The following is a 17,773-nucleotide window of genomic DNA, read 5'->3' as shown; positions in this document are numbered from 1 at the left end:
CAGAGAAACAATAGAGCCCAGCAGTTCCATCGCTGCAGTCAGATCTCATGAGTTCTCACTGCACCAATATTCATTATTACACACAAGCACAGAGCTCAGTTCACACTCGCCTATGTTTGGTTAAATTTAACTTCACCTGACTACAACAACACAAGTGGAACTATAGCTATGGACTCAAGCAGTTCAAGGTATCTACAGTAACTCCCAGCCCACCACAGTATAATATTACCTTGAGTTACGGCAGAGCCGTAAACAGATACTTTTACTCATGAAACCACAAGAGGACATCGGCCAAGTATTCCATAGGAATATTACTCAAGGTTCCACAGTTCCCACAGGCAAACCAGGAAATTACATTTTAAATGGTTAGATTGAAGGGAAAAAAATGGAATGAAATGTATCAAATATATATATCAAGGCTGAGCATTTCAAACCCAGAGCCATATATACATGCCATTCTTTGGGGGGTGATATAGCATATGTAACCTACCCCCGTTCACTACTCACCTTTTCTAACACATCATTTTTACATCCCTCATCCATTAAAATAGACAGACACAGTATAAAGAAATGTCTTTAAATATATTTTATAAGATGCGCTACTTATGCGTTGGCATTTTAAATATAAAACATCTTATCACTTTTATCTTATTACTTTAATCTTATTACATTCTCATGACATTATTTTAAAAAAAGTTTAACATAACAGCTCTTTTTCCTACTTAAAGACTTTAGTAGGGTTTAAAAATTCCAGATATCCCAGTCAGAAGATTCCCAGAATTAGGAGAAAATAAGCAGGAAATCGAGAATTCAGCAATAAGGATTTCTGGAAAACCTGGACATTTTGGGAAAGTTTCAGGAAATTTGCAACCGTACACATTAGTTAATTCTCAACAACACAAGACAACAGTATCCTGATGCTACACGATTGTGGAAAGATCTCTGGACCATCAGGTAAGAAGCACCATCCTCTGTCTACTGGGATGACTGGTTGTGGTTCTTCCTTTCCTGCCAGGACTTCTTCCTCAGGTCCAGCTCAGTGTCTGTGAAGGCTGCTGGGCCCCAGTTAGTCATCCTCTGTGGTCCTTTATCGCCTTCACAGACATACACAGACAGAAGGAGAAAGAAAACATCACAGACTGTATTCAAACAATAGATCAATAGAACAAAGTCATCAATAGCATTGTAATATGAGTATGGGGAGGAGAACAGAACAGAACATGAACATGCAGTGGAGGACATTCTACTATGGTGATGTTGGCCTCTCATTCTTACTTACCTGGCTGGATGAGACGGACCAGTCCCTCATGCTTGGCCACCTTGTCTTTCCAGCTCTTGGTCTTATTAGCTGCCTGCTCCAGTTTCATTCTCACCTCCTGTAACACAAACACACACACAGGGTTTATCCATACATCTCAATGACGGCAAGTACAAGTCTGTTTAAATAATAAATATGTTTTGCTGTTGTTCTTGAAGTAGAGACAGTTCTCAGTGATATCACCACTAGATGGCAACAGAGTGCAAGGAGAGACCTCTATGATGGTTTTGTGTTGCGTCAACAGTTGACAGAGGAGTAATTTGAGAAGAGGCCAAGTTTGGCGCCAGGGACTGTTTCTGGTTCAAATGTCAGGCAGCCTTCCACTGACTCAACACTATGTTCAGCCGAATAAAGACCAGTAGTTGCTCACAGACATATAGGTCTAAAGAAAGTACTTCCTGACAAATTTGTTTTTATCTTGTTTATGAAATGGCCCAGCAATACCTTACTTTAAGTGAAGTGTTAATAGTGGACATGGTCCCTACTAACAGCCATATTGAAACACAGACAGGGTGTTGTTCTCTGACCTCGTACTGCTCCAGTGCTCCGTGCCTCTCTCTCTCAAGACTCTCCAGCTGCAGCATAGCTGCCTGCAGGACCATCTCCTTGGCCAGCCGGTCGTTCTCCAGCTCCTGCTTCTCAGCCTGGGTCTGGGAGATGGCCCTCTGCTGCTGCAGGTGGATCTGCTCTAGCTCCGCCCGCTTGGCTGACTCCTCCTCCAGAAGCCTGGGTACATGCAGAAACCGACACACCACATGAACCAATCACAGACAGACACTCAAACAAATGTTGGGTGCAGTTACCTGAGAATGTGAATGTTAACATCTATACACAGTCTTCTGATAAACTGTTTTTGTGCACTAATGTACACTCCATCTGTGTGTGTTGTGTACCACATGGCACCCGTTTCCCTATATAGTGTACTACCTTTAACCAGTGCACATACACAGTGTACAAAACATTACGAACACCTGCTCTTTCCATGACATAGACTGACCAGGTGAATCCAGATGAAAGCTAGGATCTCTTTGTCATGACTGACCACGAGAATCCATAGGTCAGATCAGGTTTGCAATGAATAACTTCAATCAGACCCCATTTCACCCGTAGAGGGGGGAGGAAAGAACTAGTGGTGATTGACACTCAAGTCATGTTGTAAATCAAGTGACAAGATCCAGGTTTGCGCTCTCCAAATTCACCAAAGGAATGTGCTTTGTCTCAACAGACCTTTTCCCGCTGAAACTCTAACACGTTAAAAAGCAAATAATGGAACAATATTTCTAATGTAGAACGTGGGGAATTGTCAGAGGCGATCTATACAACACTAATGTCATATTGTTTGTTATTTTGTGATGTCATTAAAAAAGGAAATACTGTAACTTGGAAAGTATACACAATACATGGATAAAGTTTCCATACTATTGGTTGTGCATGTAATATGGAAAATTATTCAAGTGTTTTTGAAAAGAGAGGAATGTGATTTGAGAAGTTATAAGAGATAATTGTTTTCCAAAACTTTGCACAGTGAGTAATCACCGCCCCAGAGTGAGGTCAGGGAGCGTGCCAGCCAGCTGGAACCAACCGGCTCAAAATATTGAACCAGAAAAAGCGTGAAGCGTGAACTACATGTTTAAAACTTTGCTCAAAACTCTGCTCAAACCATGGATTACTTTCATCACCCCACTGCGAAACCATTGATACGGCTGGCTAGCCTATCATCTAGAATTTTATTTTACCTTTATTCAACTAGGCAAATAAGAACAAATTCTTATTTTCAATGACGGCCTGTTCAGGGGCAGAACGACAGATTTGTACCTTGTCCGCTCGGGGATATGAACTTGCAACCTTTCGGTTACTAGTCCAACGCTCTAACCACTAGGCTACCATGCCACCCCAATGGAAGGAAAATCAGTTCTGTTTAGGACTACATGACTTGTCACCAGATACCGGACAATTACGAAGAAGGACAACAGTAGAAGAGTTGTTGAAACCATTTTGGACAATCAGAGCCTTACAAGCGTGCCGCGAAAAGGCCCAACACCCTTTCCAAGGCTGCCCTGTTCACTGAGAGATCCCCGGCGAACCCAGGCATTTCACGTAAATACATTCATGATGTCTTGCTCAAAGCGGGCAGCGGTTCTTGTGCAAAGTATATGGTTATTGTAGGTGACAGTAGTTTCTAAATGTGGCAATGTTAAGTGTCTCTGTCCCGCTCCATCTCTTCTTTAACAAGCATCCATGTTGTTGTCATTCTGCTAGGGTCCTGTTTTCAGAGTATTACGTCTCCAGTCAATAACCGGTGTGGAGAGTGTGTGTGTGTTTAGCCTGTGTTCCCATTTAACCTCTTAGAGCTCTAGGGGCGCTATTTCATTTTTGGATAAAAAACGTTCCCGTTTTAAGCGCGATATTTTGTCACGAAAAGATGCTCGACTATGCATATTCTTGACAGTTTTGGAAAGAAAACACTCTGAAGTTTCAGAATCTGCAAAGATTTTGTCTGTAAATGCCCCAGAACTCATTCTACAGGCGAAACCAAGATGATGCATCACCCAGGAATTAGCAGAATTTCTGAAGCTCTGTTTTCCATTCTCTCCTTATATGGCTGTGATTGCGCAAGGAATGAGCCTACACTTTCTGTCGTTCGCCCAAGGTCTTAGCAGCATTGTGACGTATTTGTAGGCATATCATTGGAAGATTGGCCATAAGAGACTACATTTTCCAGAGGTCCGCCCGGTGTCCTTTGTCTAAATTTGTGCGTAATCTTCAGGTGCAGGCATTTTCTCCTGGGATTCAGGAGAGAAAGCATGTTTCCAAGAACGATGTATCAATGAAGAGATATGTGAAAAACACCTTGAGGATTGATTCTAAACAACGTTTGCCATGTTTTCAGTCGATATTATGGAGTTAATTTGGAAAAAAGTTTGCGTTTTGAGGACTGAATTTATGGATTTTTTTTGGTAGCCAAATGTGATGTATAAAACGGAGCTATTTCTAATACACAAGGAATCTTTTTGGAAAAACTGAGCATCTGCTATCTAACTGAGAGTATCCTCATTGAAAACATCAGAAGTTCTTCAAAGGTAAATGATTTTATTTGAAGGCTTTTATGTTTTTGTTAATGTTGCGTGCTGGATGCTAACGCTAATGCTAACGCTAAATGCTAACGCGAAATGCTAACTCTAGCTAGCTACTTTTACACAAATGATTGTTTTCCTATGGTTGAGAAGCATATTTTGAAAATCTGAGATGACAGTGTTGTTTACAAAAGGCTAAGCTTGAGAGATGGCATATTTATTTCATTTCATTTGCGATTTTCATAAATAGTTAACGTTGTGTTATGCTAATGAGCTTGCTGATAGATTTACACAATCCTGGATACAGGGGTTTTTTCATAGCTAAACGTGACGCAGAAAACGGAGCGATTTGTCCTAAACAAATAATCTTTCAGGAAAAACTGAACATTTGCTATCTGAGAGTCTCCTCAATGAAAACATCTGAAGTTCTTCAAAGGTAAATGATTTTTTTGAATGCTTTTCTGTTTTTTTGTGTAAATGTTGCCAGCTGAATGCTAATGCTAAATGCTACGTTAGCCATCAATACTGTTACACAAATGATTGTTTTGCAATGGTTGAGAAGCATATTTTGAAAATCTGAGATGACAGTGTTGTTAACAAAAGGCTAAGCTTGAGAGCTAGCATATTTATTTCATTTCATTTGCGATTTTCATGAATAGTTAACGTTGCGTTATGGTAATGAGCTTGAGTCTGTATTCACGAACCCGGATCCGGGATGGGGAGATCAGAAAGGTTAATTAGCTAGTAATTAAATAATTAAATACATTTGTGGAGTACTGAATCATAATTAAGGCTCAGGTTTTTGCAGACGCAAGGAGGTTACGACTGTTCAGAATGATGATATGATACGAGGTTATGATTAATAAGTTGACTGTTTATAGATGTGATAGGTAAAGACCTTTTAGAGTTTAATTCGGGAGATGGTAACTCTTTAAAGAACTGCTCTCGTGGTGCCCCAGATCCTAATGAGATAATTGTTACATTATTCATTTAATTGTATAACAATTAAACATAGTTAGTTAATTAGATAAATATGAGGGCAAAAGGGGAAGTAACTCAATATTAGAAAGGTGTTCCTAATGTTTTGTACACTCAGTGTAAGGCTATGAGTGTGTCAAGTGTGTGTCAAGTGTGTGTTGCGTCTCACCTGGTCTGTAGTTTGCGCATGGTCTCCTCATCCTGCCTGGCCTGTCTCTCATCCTCTAGTGCATCCTCCAGGCGGTGGTACATGTCCTCCAGCTCCCTGACACGCTGCAGGTACTGCTCCAACTCACTGGACTTCTGGGCCACCTGCTCCTCCATCTGCTGACGAACCTGACAGGAGACAATGGACACACAGTTTGATATGATAATCTGGACACACAGACATGAATGCACGCATGCACACACACACATGCACACACACCACCACAGTACAAAGTAGCATGTGGTGTGCATATGACAATCAATTCTGTTTAGTGTAGATTTTCCCAGATTACTCCACAAATAATACTGTTACTCATAATGTGAGTAATAGTAATACTAATAGTAATACTACTTTGTTATTCATCAAACGCAATGATTCAAAGTCATGAGATAAGTTTTGCTGAGCAATATGTTGTTTGCAATGATTCTGAGTATGCACTTCCTGGAACAGAGCTAGAGTGTAGCTTTGTGGTTGGTTACCATTTTCTCTCTCTCCAGGTCCGTTCTGTAGCGGTCCTGCAGGTCAGTCTGGGTCTGTTTTCTCCTCTGCTCCTCCAGAGTCGCTGTGGCCACTGCCTCCTCCAGTTTCTGTCAGGAGCCAAGGGAGAAGAAGCCTTAAAACTTCTTATGGAGGTGGTCCCTGCACAGGGATAGCTCAGCGGAAATTTCAGAGCGCCACCTATAGTACTTTACTTAGTACTCGTTAAATCTCAAACTTTCATTAAAACACACATGCAAGGTACTGAATTAAAGCTACACTCGTTGTGAATCTAGCCACCAAGTCAGATTTGTAAAATGCTTTTCGGCGAAAGCATGAGAAGCTATTATCTGATAGCATGCACCCCCCAAAATACCAGCACGACACGTAAACAACAGATTTTGCGGTAGCCGGCGCTACCCAAAACGCAGAAATAAAATATAAAACATTCATTACCTTGGACGAGCTTCTTTGTTGGCACTCCTATATGTCCCATAAACATCACAATTGGGTCTTTTTCCCGATTAAATCCGTCATTGTATACCCAAAATGTCATTTGCTGAAGGCCAGTCTGATGCTGCAAAAAGTCCATTTACAAGACGCAACGTCACTTTTTAAAATTACAAAAGTCGCCTATAAACTTTTACAAATCACTTCAAACGATGTTTCTAAACCAACTTTAGGTATTAATAAACGTTAATGATGTATCAAATTGATCACGGGGCGATCTGTATTCGATAGCAGCAAGTCTGGAAAACATCGTCCATTTTTTCAGTTTCACAACATACTGTGGTGCGTCAGAAGAAGGGAGGGGTCTATTCGTGTTGTAACCAGGGATAAATGATTCTGATATTGATAGCAATGGTGACATCGTGTGGAAGCTGTAGGCGTTTACAGGGGGTGCATATATTTTCTCTCGTCTTAAACAATTCATTGAATGGCGGACGAATATTTTTGTTTTTGTTTTTGGTAAACAGTTTTACCAGGGATTTTTACTCCTAAACACGTTCTGTTATAGCCACAGACCCGATTTAACCAGTTTTAGAAACGTCAGAGTGTTTTCTATCCACACATACTTATCATATGCATATACTATATTCCTGGCATGAGTAGCAGGACTTTGAAATGTTGCACGATTTTTAACAAAAAGCTGCGAAAATTCGCATCATCCATAACAGGTTTTAACACTAGAAAAGCCTGGCCTCAAGGGAACGAGTCACCAACACTCTGGATAACATAAAAACAGCCTAACCAGCTCTGCTAGGGCAAGTAGTGAGGTCAGAGTGAGGGGTTCTCTCATGTCTGGAAGTAGCTAGCAAACTTTGGCTTGGGTGCTTGACTGCCATTGGAGTTGAACGCTCGGATCAACCCTACTCCTTGGCCAGAATGTCCAGTGTGCGCTCTGAATTTACAAAACAGACAATCTGACAACACTCGGGATTTACAAACGCCCCGAGCGCACTCTGGCATTGAATTTACGAACACACCCAAAATCGTAAAATGTCTAACTAGTCATTTGTTATGCTAACAAGCTAGCAAGAGGTTGCATAGCAACAGCATCAACTTCCGGTAGACAGGAGAAGCACTAGTGCTCAACTGAAACGATACCGTTTGTTTAGAGTATACCTTAATTAACTAAGAGTATGTAGTATATACTCATTAAGTATGTATACAGTATGTTAGTATGGGTATTTGAACACAGATAGTGATTTATTAGACATTATTTAAATAATAACATTAAAAAGACTGCATGGGGGCTTTAAGGAACATTATGAATTTAAGAAAATGCTTTTCAAAAGAACAGAATGGCATATTTTGAGTGTAAATATATTACTGTGGTTTGAGTGTTGCCATGGAATCGCAGTAAATCTGCCAAAATGTTATATTTTGAAATCGAGCTCAAGGGGTAATTTTTAAGAGTTGTTTAACAAGGATATGTGATTTAGAATCTGCTCGTTCTAATACTATAATACATATCTAGACATCAAAACGTCATACCTGCTTGTGACTCTGTAGGAGAATTTGAACAAGTCACTTTTTGGCATTCCTTCCCCTGCCTCTGTGTCAAGATGGTTGCCATGGCGCCGACAGAGATGGCCGCCTCGCTTCGTGTTCCTAGGAAACTATGCAGTTTTTTGTTTTTTTACGTGTTATTTCTTACATTAGTACCCCAGGTCATCTTAGGTTTCATTACATACAGTCGAGAAGAACTACTGAATATAAGATCAGCGTCAACTCATTATCAGTACAACCAAGAAGATGATTTTCGCGAAGCGGATCCTGTGTTCTGCCTTTCAACCAGGACAACGGAATGGATCCCAGCTGGCGACCCAAAAAAACGACTCCGTAAAAGAGGGAAACGAGGCGGTCTTCTGGTCAGACTCCGGAGACGGGCACATCGTGCACCACTCCCTAGCATTCTTCTCGCCAATGTCCAGTCTCTTGACAACAAGGTTGATGAAATCCGAGCAAGGGTAGCATTCCAGAGGGACATCAGAGACTGTAACGTTCTTTGCTTCACGGAAACATGGCTCACTGGAGAGACGCTATCGGAGGCGGTGCAGCCAGCGGGTTTCTCCACGCATCGCGCCGACAGAAACAAACATATTTCTGGTAAGAAGAGGGGCGGGGGCGTATGCCTTATGGCTAACGAGACGTGGTGTGATCACAGAAACATACAGGAACTCAAATCCTTCTGTTCACCTGATTTAGAATTCCTCACAATCAAATGTCGACCGCATTATCTACCAAGAGAATTCTCTTTGATTATAATCACAGCCGTATATATTCCCCCCCAAGCAGACACATTGATGGCTCTGAACGAACTTTATTTGACTCTTTGCAAACTGGAATCCATACATCCTGAGGCTGCATTCATTGTAGCTGGGGATTTTAACAAGGCTAATCTGAAAACAAGACTCCCTAAATTGTATCAGCATATCGATTGCGCAACCAGGGCTGGAAAAACCTTGGATCATTGTTATTCTAACTTCCGCGACGCATATAAGGCCCTGCCCCGCCCTCCTTTCGGAAAAGCTGACCACGACTCCATTTTGCTGATCCCTGCCTACAGACAGAAACTAAAACAAGAAGCTCCCACGCTGAGGTCTGTCCAACGCTGGTCCGACCAAGCTGATTCCACACTCCAAGACTGCTTCCATCACGTGGACTGGGATATGTTTCGTATTGCGTCAGATAACAACATTGACGAATACGCTGATTCGGTGTGCGAGTTCATTAGAACGTGCGTTGAAGATGTCGTTCCCATAGCAACGATTAAAACATTCCCTAACCAGAAACCGTGGATTGATGGCAGCATTCGCGTGAAACTGAAAGCGCGAACCACTGCTTTTAATCAGGGCAAGGTGAGTGGTAACATGACCGAATACAAACAGCGCAGCTATTCCCTCCGCAAGGCTATCAAACAAGCTAAGCGTCAGTATAGAGACAAAGTAGAATCTCAATTCAACGGCTCAGACACAAGAGGTATGTGGCAGGGTCTACAGTCAATCACGGACTACAAGAAGAAAACCAGCCCAGTCACGGACCAGGATGTCTTGCTCCCAGGCAGACTAAATAACTTTTTTGCCCGCTTTGAGGACAATACAGTGCCACTGACACGGCCTGCAACGAAAACATGCGGACTCTCCTTCACTGCAGCCGAGGTGAGTAAAACATTTAAACGTGTTAACCCTCGCAAGGCTGCAGGCCCAGACGGCATCCCCAGCCGCGCCCTCAGAGCATGCGCAGACCAGCTGGCCGGTGTGTTTACGGACATATTCAATCAATCCCTATACCAGTCAGTCTGCTGTTCCCACATGCTTCAAGAGGGCCACCATTGTTCCTGTTCCCAAGAAAGCTAAGGTAACTGAGCTAAACGACTACCGCCCCGTAGCACTCACTTCCGTCATCATGAAGTGCTTTGAGAGACTAGTCAAGGACCATATCACCTCCACCCTACCTGACACCCTAGACCCACTCCAATTTGCTTACCGCCCAAATAGGTCCACAGACGATGCAATCTCAACCACACTGCACACTGCCCTAACCCATCTGGACAAGAGGAATACCTATGTGAGAATGCTGTTCATCGACTACAGCTCGGCATTCAACACCATAGTACCCTCCAAGCTATTCATCAAGCTCGAGACCCTGGGTCTCGACCCCGCCCTGTGCAACTGGGTACTGGACATCCTGACGGGCCGCCCCCAGGTGGTGAGGGTAGGCAACAACATCTCCACCCAGCTGATCCTCAACACTGGGGCCCCACAAGGGTGCGTTCTGAGCCCTCTCCTGTACTCCCTGTTCACCCACGACTGCGTGGCCACGCACGCCTCCAACTCCAACTCCAGCCTCAGGAGGCTGAAAAAATTCAGCTTGTCACCAAAAGCACTCACAAACTTCTACAGATGCACAATCGAGAGCATCCTGGCGGGCTGTATCACCGCCTGGTACGGCAACTGCTCCGCCCACAACCGTAAGGCTCTCCAGAGGGTAGTGAGGTCTGCACAACGCATCACCGGGGGAAAACTACCTGCTCTCCAGGACACCTACACCACCCGATGTTACAGGAAGGCCATAAAGATCATCAAGGACAACAACCACCGAGCCACTGCCTGTTCACCCCGCTATCATCCAGAAGGCGAGGTCAGTACAGGTGCATCAAAGCTGGGACCGAGAGACTGAAAAACAGCTTCTATCTCAAGGCCATCAGACTGCTAAACAGCCACCACTAACATTGAGTGGCTGCTGCCAACACACTGACTCAACTCCAGCCACTTTAATAATGGGAATTGATGGGAAATTATGTAAAATATATCACTAGCCACTTTAAACAATGCTACCTAATATAATGTTTACATACCCTACATTATTCATCTCATATGTATACGTATGTGCTGTACTCTATATCATCTACTGCATCCTTGTGTAGTACATGTATCACTAGCCACTTTAACTGTGCCACTTTGTTTACATGCTCATCTCATATATGTATATACTGTACTCGATACCATCTACTGTATCTTGCCTATGCTGCTCTGTACCATCACTCATCCATATATCTTTATGTACATATTCTTTATCCCCTTACACTGTGTATAAGACAGTAGTTTTGGAATTGTTAGTTAGATTACTTGTTGGTTATTACTGCATTGTCGGAACTAGAAGCACAAGCATTTTGCTACACTCTTATTAACATCTGCTAACCATGTGTATGTGACAAATAAAATTTGATTTGATTTGATTTGAAGATGTATTACTACCACTACACTGCTGTTCATTGGTTATTGGTTTCCATTACCATAAGTATTTATCCATTTATGCTGCTACTGGTCATTACTACTCCTGTTTACATGAATATATTACCATTAGTATATGTCACGGCTCCCTTCGGAACTGTGTCATTACGCACAACTGGTCCCCATTTCCTTGATTAGTAATTGTTCACCATGGTCTTGTCAATTGTGTATTTATTCGAGGTACTCCTCGCTCTTTCGTTTGGGTCTCAACCCTGTGTTTTGCATACATGTTTGTTTGGGCTTTGTCCCCATGCCTTGACATGGCACGCTGTTATTTGGGTAAATAAAAAACCCTGTTACCTATTTCTGCGCCTGTATCCCGATCCCTTTATACCAACGTGACAGTATATTACCATAGGTATTTATGTATTCCTGCTACCAGTCACTTTTCAGCACTTTTCAGCCCTGCCATACTGCCCCTGAGTGGTGCAACGGTCTAAGGCACTGCATCTCAGTGCAAGAGGCGTCACTACAGTCCCTGGTTCGAATCCAGGCTGTATCACATCTGACCGTGATTGGGAGTCCCATAGGGCGGCCGCACAATTGGCCCAGCGTCGTCCGGGCGGCGCACAATTGGCCCAGCGTTGTCCGGGTTTGGCCATCATTGTAAATAAAAATTTGTTCTTAACTGACCTGCCTATTTAAAGAAAGGTTTAAAAAACAACAATGTGTATATCCATCTGCCTTTTAAGCCTACATCGACACTCTTGCACACACTCAAACCAACACCCACTCACACTCACCAACACACCATTTATGCTGCTGCCATACCTGCCTACATGTTCATATCAACCTCAAATACTCCAGTATCCCTGCACATTGTACATTTGGTACTGGCACTGACTCTGTATATAGATTCCTCTCTTGTTCCTCTTGTTTTTTTATTATACTATTTTTATATGTCATACTTTACTGTTGGTCAGGGATTGCAAGTTATGCATTTCACTGTACTTGTGCATGTGACAAAAATCCAAACTTTGAATTCCATGCTGCGCTATTAATCAGATTCTTTATATACAATTTATCAATAGATAATTTTCTCACCCATCAGCTGCTCCATGGGCGCCCAGTGTGGCAGCCCCCTGCTCCAACCTTTCCAGCCTGCACATGTATGTGTCTTTCGGAGGGTTTGGGATAAAGCAGAAGTCACATTGCAGTTGGACTTTGTGTACATTTGATGAATAAAGTGATATCAATCTTAATCTATTGTCAGTCTTGGCTAACTCGATTATTATTATTAATATTATTAATATTATTATTATTATTATTATTATATGTGTGAAATGAATTCGTATATAGTTTAGGTGTAGTTTCGAGGGGCCATCATCTGCCTCGCAGGCTGACTGGCAGTGAATGACTGGCAGTGAATAAGGGACAGGGGGGAATGTCCTCATAAAATTGCTTAGAACACAAATTCTGTTTGTGATATTAAGATTCTAACAACAACAGTGTGTTATATATACTTATTTAGGAAAATTCAAGGGCGGGGGGACATGGCTTTAAAAATGGCAATTAAAAAAGTAAATTCGCTTGAGGTCAACTTGATGGTGTTAATTCAGCCACTCTCAACTAAAGGTTACTTTGGGGAAACTGATAGGGAAAATCCCTCAATTCAACAGGCTTTAAAAGGAACTCATCTTTGACTTTGGTCTAAAGGAGAAAACAATTATATTGGACAGGCTGCTGCTTTTCAGTGGGACAAGCTACACTCATTAGACTTATCAGACCCCTGTATAATATGTTTATCCTTTAGAATTGTGACAATACAGCAACAAAATAATATAAAAATATAAGGACTTCTTTCAATTGGACAGTGGTAGTTGATCTGATTTTTAAAACATTTTAGTAATTTAGCATACACTCTTATCCAGAGCGACTTACAGTAAGTAGCGAGGGCATATATTTTCATACTCCCCCACCCCCTTGGGAATCAAACCCTCACCCCTGGTGTTGCAAGCTCCATGCTCTACCAACTGAGCTATACAGGATTTGAGTTGAGAACTTGAGTAGAAAAGAATGATGCATAAGAAGAAAAGCTGGGCCTCCAGATGCTGGTGCAAAGGGGGAAGTGGGTAGTCTGAGACAGATCTAAATAACCAGCAGACCAGCACCGGAATACAGGCATCAGCTCTTTCACAGGTGTCCCTGAGCCAGCTACGTTTGCATAAGTGCTTTTTCCCCCTCTTCTCAGATCTAATGAAAAACAAGGCAACAGTAAACATGTCGTCCCCCACGAATGATGCAGCACCCCTATCGGGCCAATCAGTGTAATTTTGTAAATTACGGATCTCTATGGCAAGACAAATCATTCACCCAAGTTTAGTCAAAATCGGGCCAGTGGTGTCTGAGATATCGCTTGGGTTAGCTAGACTCATATCCCTGAGCATGTGGGCCAAATTTCATCACTCTGAGTCAAACAGATTAAGCCTCTAAGGTTGATGTCCGCGCCCCGTGGAAATGTAATTAGCATAATACATTGCATTGGATTCGTCTCAGTCCACTGCATCTGCCTGCCTATGTCACACTTCCACATCTGAGGTGAAAGCTGACAAAGATAGAGCGGTCAGACCATGAGACATCCCAAAAATCGGTCTTCTCACAAAATCATCTGTAGCGTCCGAAAGTTTTGGCCTACAAACTATTGTTCTGCTCTAGGACGCCCACAGGCCTCACAAGACTCTTCTGAAGGTCCCCCAGTACCAGTTGAAAAAAATGAATGGATGTACTGTATATATGGAGACTGCTTAGTGCATTAAATACATGTAAAAAATATATATATAAATATACTAATGTTTCCTGATCTTTCTTATATCACTCAGATATAGGACAGACACTTCAGAACAAACTTCCTTTAGATTTTTTGGGGGGGACTATCTGTTGTTCCATGTAGTGAATTTGTTATTTAATGAGTTTGTATGGGCTAATAGCAGTAAGGCCAAATAACAACATTCATCAAAACAAATGGTATATATATTTGTAAATATAGGGTTGAAAAGCGGTTCCCAGTTACGGTTACCGTAACCCCCAACAGACACAATCCTGTTTCGGAGCTCTATGGACAATTCCTTCAAACTCACGGCTTGGTTTTTGCTCGGACATGCACTGTCAACTGTGGGACCTTATATAGACAGGTGTGTGCCTTTCCAAATAATGTTCAATCTATTCAATTTAGGTGGACTCCAATCAAATTGTAGAAACATCTCAAGGATGACCAATGGAAACAGGATGCACCTGAGCTCAATTTCGAGTCTCATAGCGAAGGGTCTTTTATGTTTAATAAACTTGCCAAAAACAGTGTTCGCTTTGCCATTATAGGGTATTGTGTGTAGATTGCTGAGGATTGTTTTTATTTAATCCATTTTAGAATAAGGCTGTAACGTAACAAAATGTGTGGGAAAAAAATCAGGGGTCTGAATACTTTCCAAAGGCATTGTATAGCTATGGGCTATGTTTTAATGAAATGTGTAATGTGCAGCAGCCTATATCATATGTGTATTGGATAATGACACAATAATTTGGGCTTGGGCTAATAAAATGTATTTAATGTATTTAATGAGCTCATCAGGCTCAGGTAGCATCAGATTGAATTTTTGATCAAAGCTCTAATCAAATCCAGACAGGCCTATTTATATGCTTTATAATGACACTTCCGGTTTTGGCGGGAAATACCGAACATTTGTAAAATACCGGGAAAATATTCAACCCTATTCAAGGGGTCTTAAAATTCAAAGTCATATAAGAAAAGGATCCTTGGTATGACCTTCTTAAAACAATTCCATATAGCTTAGTAAAATCCCCCCACTCCCCCTGTTTAGTGCCAAAAATAAGGGGTTGAATACATGTAAAAAAAAAAAAGCCTTGTAAGCCTTGAGACATGGATTGTGTATGTGTGCCATTCAGAGGGTGAATGGGCAAGACAAAATATATAAGTGCCTTTGAACGGGGCACGGTAGTAGGTGCCAGGTGTACCGGTTTGAGTGTGTCAAGAATTGCAATGCTGCTGGGTTTTTCCCACTCAACAGTTTCCCATGTGTATCAAGAATGGCTCCACCTGAAGAACATCCAGCCAACTTGACACAACTGTGGGAAGCATTGGAGTCAACATGGGCCAGCATCCCTGTAGAATGCTTTCGACACCTTGTAGAATACATGCCCTGATGAATTAAGGCTGTTCTGAGGGTAAAAGGGGTGCAACTCAACATTAGGAAGGTGTTCCTAATGTTTTGCAAACACAGTGTCTATGCATTTATGTGCCAGACCATGCCCACATGAATGTTTATTGATCAAGAGGCCATGTTGTTCTATATACTAGTCTGGAAAATATTGCATTGAGACCTTTGTCCATAGATGCCACATTTCAAGTTTTGTGCAGATTGTTCATTTGGTATAAGAACAGTAGTGTTTAAGTCTTCTTCACAAAATTCAAAATGGCGGAAAATCCATCATGGCGGACCTTGTGTCCTTAAGGCAGAATTGTTCCTTGTGAGGAAAGGGACCTATGTAACAAATTTTATGAGTTTATGTCAAACGGGGTGAGGGGCGTGACCTTTCAAAACTAGCATTTTGAATATGTTGTTATAGAGCCACCAGCTGGCCAATCAGTGTACTTTTGTAAATGCCGGCTCTCTATCGCAAGACGCATCGTTCACCCAAGTTGTCAAAGTCGGGCCAATGCTGTCTGAGATATCGCATCTGACTAACGTATGAACGTACGAACGTACTAACAGACGGAGACAGATCCACAGTCCCCTCCCCGATTTTATCATGGGGGACAATGATCTGCTTCTGAAATTAATAAACATTTCGAACATAATATGTTTGATTCACTGCAGTTGGGAATTAAAACCTCTTAGGGATCCCCTATGGCTAGAATCCCGTTAACGGGACCGATTTGACAACATCCGGTAAATTGCAGAGTGTGAAATTCAAAAATACTACATTCGTATTATTAAACATTAATGACGATACAAGTGTTTTACATAATTTAAAAGATAAACTTAATCCAGCCGCTTGGTCAGATTTCAAAAAGGCTTTACGGTGAAAGCATACCATGCAATTATCTGAGGACAGCGCCTCGCATACAAAAGCATGAAAAACATTTTCCAACCAAACAGATGCATCACGAAAGTCAGAAATAATGCAAAAATAAATCGATAAATTCCTTCTTTATATCCCAAAAATGTCAGTTTATTTTACGCGTTAGATTCAGAAATACACAGGTTCCAACTCGCCCAACATGCCTACAAAGGATCTAATAAGTTACCTGTAAACTTGGTCCAAACGTTTCAAACAACGTTTCTAATCCAACCTCAGGTACCCTAAAATGTAAATAATCGATCAAATTTAAAATGGAATAAACTGTTTCCAATACCGGAGAAAAACAACGAAGAGCGTGGTCTCATTCACACGCACCAAAAGACTAGAGTCCACCTGAGTGACACTTAGAAAGAATACAACTACTTCTTCATTTTTCAACAACAAAAAAAAATTGAACAATTTCTAAAGACTGTTGACATCTAGTGGAAGCCATAGGAACTGCAATCTGGATCCTAATAATTCAGGTTTCCCATAGAAAAGCATTGGAAAATCCAATGACCTCAACAACAAAAAAATTCCTGGATGGATTGTCCTCTGGGTTTCGCCTGCCAAATCAGTTCTGTTATACTCACAGACATTACTTTAACAGTTTTAGAAACTTTAGAGTGTTTTCTAGTTTACTTTGGGCACCTCAGTCATCCAAACTTCCAAATACTGCCCCATAGCCTTAAGAGGTTTTTAAGGTATGTTTTCTACAGAGTAACAGCATCTGAGCCGTGGTGTGACAAATAACAAATAAACCTTCACTAAATCAATTGTTAATCTAAACAGTAATACTTAACTACTTTGTATTTATATTTGTATACATGTCAAAAATATATATAATAAAGGAGAAAGCAAGTAGGGAGAGAGAGAGGGGTTTTCCTTGACTCGGGAAAGGGAGGGTAGGTAAGCTCCGACCTTTCATTCTGTCCATTATAATTGAATGTAGTAAAGAGTAGCGAGAACTCGACCATATAATCAGCCTATTGTCTTTAACAGTCACACCTCCTTCACACAGCCACTGGACTTTTCCATCAAGTTCTTTCACCACAGACTTGAGAAGTACTGAAGCATTTTACATATACTGTAACATGCTCATTATAATATATTTTATACCTTCAGGAGTAGGCTACCTGTAAAGTGACATCATGGATCAGGTTTACTGAGGTCAATCGACAACTGGTAGTATAATTCCTAAACTACTATAATAACCCTACAATATAACTACTACAATCACCCCTGATGGACCATGAATGTGTCCGATTTAGTCTGGGTTGTCTCAGCTGAGAGAGTGGAAGAATGTGTGGCATGTCTGTGTAAAATGCTTGGAAACAGGCCT

General features: G+C 41.6%; 1 protein-coding gene across 2 annotated transcripts in view; it reads right to left on the bottom strand.

The window, feature by feature from the left end:
- Nucleotides 1–573: 573 nt before the first annotated feature.
- LOC110506700 (switch-associated protein 70) overlaps nucleotides 574–17,773 on the bottom strand; it is a 31,685-nt gene continuing 14,485 nt past the window's right edge. For both annotated transcript variants that reach the window (XM_021586512.2, XM_021586513.2), the window contains 5 exons: nucleotides 6,058–6,165; nucleotides 5,540–5,706; nucleotides 1,846–2,044; nucleotides 1,280–1,376; nucleotides 574–1,094 (listed from right to left, as the gene is read on the bottom strand). In XM_021586512.2, coding sequence (XP_021442187.2) covers nucleotides 976–1,094; nucleotides 1,280–1,376; nucleotides 1,846–2,044; nucleotides 5,540–5,706; nucleotides 6,058–6,165 — 690 coding nt within the window. In that variant the 3' untranslated portion in view covers nucleotides 574–975. The remainder of the gene's footprint in view (nucleotides 1,095–1,279; nucleotides 1,377–1,845; nucleotides 2,045–5,539; nucleotides 5,707–6,057; nucleotides 6,166–17,773) is intronic.

Source organism: Oncorhynchus mykiss, chromosome 26, assembly GCF_013265735.2.
Source record: "Oncorhynchus mykiss isolate Arlee chromosome 26, USDA_OmykA_1.1, whole genome shotgun sequence".
NCBI lineage: Eukaryota > Metazoa > Chordata > Actinopteri > Salmoniformes > Salmonidae > Oncorhynchus > Oncorhynchus mykiss.
The sequence above is the reverse complement of the archived record's forward strand: the minus strand, read 5'-3'. Positions and strand labels throughout refer to the sequence as shown.